General features: G+C 45.4%; 1 protein-coding gene across 1 annotated transcript; it reads left to right on the top strand.

Annotated features, from left to right (window-relative positions):
• Window positions 1–238: 238 nt before the first annotated feature.
• On the top strand, window positions 239–1,655 carry LOC146420897 (uncharacterized; the record flags this gene model as incomplete). Its single annotated transcript, XM_085047910.1, has 1 exon — window positions 239–1,655. A coding segment is annotated over exon 1 (1,417 nt), but the record flags the coding sequence as incomplete, so codon positions are not given.
• Between the last annotated feature and the right edge of the window lie 3,346 nt (window positions 1,656–5,001).

Raw genomic sequence — 5,001 nt, 5'->3', positions numbered from 1 at the left:
AAAAAATTCCCCAAAAAATCCCAAAAAAATCCCAAAAAATTTCCCAAAATATTTCCCAAAATATTTCCCAAAAAATTCCCAAAAAATTCACAAAAAATTCCCCAAAAATTCCCAAAAATTCCCCAAAAAATTCCCAAAAAATTCCCAAAAATTCCCAAAAAATTCCCCAAAAAACTCCCTAAAAATCCCACAAAAATTCCCATTTTTTTTCCCCAGATCCCGCCGTTTTCCCGCCGCCATGTCTCTGCACCAAACGCAGCTCCAGCAGGAGCTCAACCTCCCGCCAGGCCTGAGCAAATCCATCCCGGAGCCGACCCCGAAATTCCCGGAAAAACCCGGAAAACGGGAAGATCCGACGGTTGTGGATCCCCAACGTCCAGCCCAGGAGCAGCAGCGATCCAAGATTCCTCCGAAATTCCCAAATTTTCCATCCTCCTCGGGATTCGCTGCCGGGAGAGAGGAGGTTGAGGGAATTCCCATTCCAGAGGATTTTCCCGGTTCTGAGATCGACCGGGAAAAACGGGAATGCGAGGGAATTCCGGAAAAACGGGAATGTGAGGAAATTCCGGAAAAACGGGAATTTAAGGAAATTTCAGTGACCGTCCAGGAAAAACGGGAATGTGAGAGAATTCCGGTGTCCTTCCAGGAAAAACAGGAAATCAAGGAAATCCTGGAAAAGCAGGAAGTCAAGGAAATCCCAATAAAACGGGAATTTAAGGAAATTCCGGAAAAACAGGAATTTAAGGAAATTCCAGTGTCTGTCCAGGAAAAACGGGAATGCGAGGGAATTCCGGAAAAACGGGAATTGAAGGAAATTCCGGAAAAACGGGAATTGAAGGAAATTCCAGAGTCCATCCCAGAAAAGCAGGAAGTCAAGGAAATCCCAATAAAACAGGAAATCAAGGAAATTCCAGTGTCCTTCCAGGAAAAACAGGAAGTCAAGGAAATCCCAATAAAACAGGAATTTAAGGAAATCCCAGAAAAACAGGAAATCAAGGAAATTCCAGTGTCTGTCCAGGAAAAGCAGGAAGTCAAGGAAATCCTGGAAAAGCAGGAAGTCAAGGAAATCCCAGTTTCCCACCCAGTTGTTCCGTGTGCCCAGGAAAAACAGGAATTCAAGGAAATCCTAGTGTCTGTCCAGGAAAAACAGGAAATCAAGGAAATTCCAGTGTCCTTCCAGGAAAAACAGGAAATCAAGGAAATTCCGGTGTCATTCCAGGAAAAGCAGGAAGTCAAGGAAATCCCAATAAAACAGGAAGTCAAGGAAATCCCAATAAAACAGGAAGTTAAGGAAATCCTGGAAAAGCAGGAATTCCAGGAAATCCCAGAGTCCATCCCAGAAAAACAGGAAGTCAAGGAAATCCCAATAAAACAGGAAGTCAAGGAAATTCCAGTGTCTGTCCAGGAAAAGCAGGAAGTGAAGGAAATCCCAATAAAACAGGAATTCCAGGAAATCCCGGAAAAGCAGGAAATCAAGGAAATCCCAATAAAACAGGAAGTCAAGGAAATTCCAGTGTCCATCCCGGAAAAACGGGAATCCAAGGAAATCCCAGAAAAACGGGAAATCAAGGAAATCCCAGAAAAGCAGGAAGTCAAGGAAATCCCAGAAAAGCAGGAAGTGAAGGAAATCCCAGTTTCCAACCCAGTTGTTCCGTGTCAGCAGAAGCAGCAAATCCAGGAAATCCCAGTGTCCATCCCGGAAAAACGGGAATCCAAGGAAATCCCAGAAAAACAGGAAGTGAAGGAAATCCCAGTTTCCAACCCAGTTGTTCCGTGTCAGCAGAAGCAGCAAATCCAGGAAATCCCAGTGTCCATCCCGGAAAAACAGGAATCCAAGGAAATCCCGGAAAAACGGGAAATCAAGGAAATCCCAGAAAAGCAGGAAGTCAAGGAAATCCCGGAAAAGCAGGAATTCCAGGTCGCCCCAATCCCAATCCCAATCCCAGTTCCACTCGCTGACCCCGTGCCGTGTTCCCAGGAAAAGCAGGAATGCAAGGAAATCCCAGAAAAACGGGAATTCCAGGAAACCCCAAGCCCAGTTCCATGCCCTGATCCCGTCCCCTGTTCCCAAAAAATCCAGGAATTCCAGGAAACCCAAATCCCAACTCCTCTCCCTGACCCTGTTCTGTGTTCCCAAAAAAAGCAGGAATTCCAGGGTATCCCAACTCCCAATTCCACTCCCTGACCCTGTTCCGTGTTCCCAAAAAATCCAGGAATTCCAGGATATCCCAAATCCCAAACCCTGTCCTTGACCCCATTCCCGAGTTCCCAAAAAATCCAGGAATTCCAGCAAACCCCAATCCCAGTTCCATGCCCTGATTCCATCCCAAATTCCCAAAAAATCCAGGAATTCCAGGAAACCCAAATCCCAGTTCCACGCCCTGATCCCATCCCGTGTTCCCAAAAAATCCCAGAAAAACAGGAAACCCCAATCCCAGTTCCATGCCCTGATCCTGTCCCAAATTCCAAAAAAATCCAGGAATTCCAGGAAACCCAAATCCCAACCCCTCTCCCTGATCCCGTCCCCTGTTCCCAAAAAATCCAGGAATTCCAGGAAACCCAAATCCCAGTTCCATGCCCTGATCCTGTCCCAAATTCCCAAAAATCCAGGAATTCCAGGAAATCCCAATCCCAGTTCCATGCCCTGATCCTGTCCCGTGTTCCCAAAAAATCCAGGAATTCCAGGAAACCCAAATCCCAACCCCTCTCCCTGACCCTGTTCCGTGTTCCCAAAAAATCCAGGAATTCCAGGGTATCCCAAATCCCAGTTCCATGCCCTGATCCCATCCCAAATTCCCAAAAAATCCAGGAATTCCAGGAAACCCCAATCCCAATCCCAACCCCTCTCCCTGACCCCATCCCATGTTCCCAAAAATCCAGGAATTCCAGGAAACCTCAAATCCCAGTTCCATGCCCTGATCCCATCCCGAGTTCCGAAAAAATCCCAGAAAAACAGGAAACCCCAATCCCAGTTCCATGCCCTGATCCTGTCCCAAATTCCCAAAAAAAGCAGGAATTCCAGGATATCCCAAATCCCAATCCCAGTTCCACTCCCTGACCCTGTTCCGTGTTCCCAAAAAAAGCAGGAATTCCAGGGTATCCCAACTCCCAATTCCACTCCCTGACCCTGTTCTGTGTTCCCAAAAAATCCAGGAATTCCAGGGTATCCCAAATCCCAACCCCTCTCCCTGACCCTGTTCCGTGTTCCCAAAAAATCCAGGAATTCCAGGAAATCCCAATCCCAGTTCCACGCCCTGATCCCATCCCGTGTTCCCAAAAAATCCCAGAAAAACAGGAAACCCCAATCCCAGTTCCATGCCCTGATCCTGTCCCGTGTTCCCAAAAAATCCAGGAATTCCAGGAAATCCAATTCCCAACCCCTCTCCCTGACCCCATCCCCTGTTCCCAAAAAAAGCAGGAATTCCAGGGTATCCCAAATCCCAGTTCCATGCCCTAATCCCATCCCAAATTCCCAAAAAATCCAGGAATTCCAGGAAACCCCAATCCCAATCCTAACCCCTCTCCCTGACCCCATCCCATGTTCCCAAAAAATCCAGGAATTCCAGGATATCCCAACTCCCAGTTCCATGCCCTGATCCCGTCCCAAATTCCCAAAAAATCCAGGAATTCCAGGATATCCCAAATCCCAGTTCCATGCCCTGATCCCATCCCAAATTCCCAAAAAATCCAGGAATTCCAGGATATCCCAAATCCCAGTTCCATGCCCTAATCCCATCCCAATTTCCCAAAAAATCCAGGAATTCCAGGAAATCCCAATCCCCGTTCCACTCCCTGATCCCATTGGGAGTTCCCAAAAAATCCAGGAATTCCAGGAAACCCCAAATCCCAAAAAATTCCCTGCCCTGGAGCAGCAGCTGGAGCAGCCTGGGGCGTGGCAGAAATGGAGGGAAATTCCCAAAATTCCTCAAATCCAGAGGGTTTTTTTTCCCAAAATTTTTTTTTTAACCCCAGGAAGGAATTCCTTCCCGCTATAGCGTTGGCCTTTGCTAACAGCCGGGAATTCCTGACGGGAATTTTGATCCCAGTGTGGAATTCCTGATGGGAATTTCTGTTCCAGTGTGGAATTCCCGATGGGAATTTTGATCCCAGCGTGGAATTCCCACTGGGAATTATTTCCAGTATGGAATTCCTGATGGGAATTTTGATTCCAGCATGGAATTTTATTCCAGTATGGAATTCCCAATAGGAATTTATTCCAGTATGGAATTCCTGATGGGAATTTTGATTCCAGTATGGAATTCCCAACTGGAATTTTGCTTCCAGTATGGAATTCACAACTGGGAATTTTGATCTCAGTATGGAATTCCCAACTGGAATTTTGATTCCAGTAGAGAATTCCTGCTGGGAATTTTGATTCCAGTATGGAATTCCCATCAGGAATTTTGATCCCAGTATGGAATTCCCAATAGGAAGTTTGATTCCAATATGGAATTCCCACTGGGAATTTTGATTCCAGTATGGAATTCCTGATGAGAATTTTTTCCAGGAATTTTCCAGGAATTGTCTGGGAATTTTCTGCTAATTGTCTGGGAATTTTCTGGGAATTATTTTCTGGGAATTTTCTGGGAATTATCTGGGAATTATTTTCTGGGAATCATCTGGGAATTTTCTGGGAATTTTCTGGGAATTTTTGGGGAATTTTCTGGGAATTTCCTGGGAATTTTCCAGGAATTTTCTGGGAATTGTCTGGCAATTTCCTGGGAATCTTCTGGGAATTCTCTGGGAATTATTTTCGGGGAATTGTCTGGGAATTGTCTGGGAATTTTCTGGGAATTTTTTGGGAATTATCCAGGAATTTTTTTTTGGATGAAGTTGGGTTCCGGATTTGTTTCGCTGTGAAAATTCTGCAATAAAAACGAGTTGGAATTTCGAGTTTTGGGTTTTTTTGTTATTATGGGTTTTGGGGAAATTTTAGTCCAAGTTTTGGGGTTTTTGTGGTGAATTTTGGGGATTTTAGTGCAAATTTTTGGGGATTTTTAT

This window comes from Lichenostomus cassidix, unplaced genomic scaffold (assembly GCF_008360975.1).
Source record: "Lichenostomus cassidix isolate B80296 unplaced genomic scaffold, HeHo_3.0 HiC_scaffold_746, whole genome shotgun sequence".
NCBI lineage: Eukaryota > Metazoa > Chordata > Aves > Passeriformes > Meliphagidae > Lichenostomus > Lichenostomus cassidix.
This window is presented reverse-complemented; position numbering and strand designations above follow the sequence as displayed.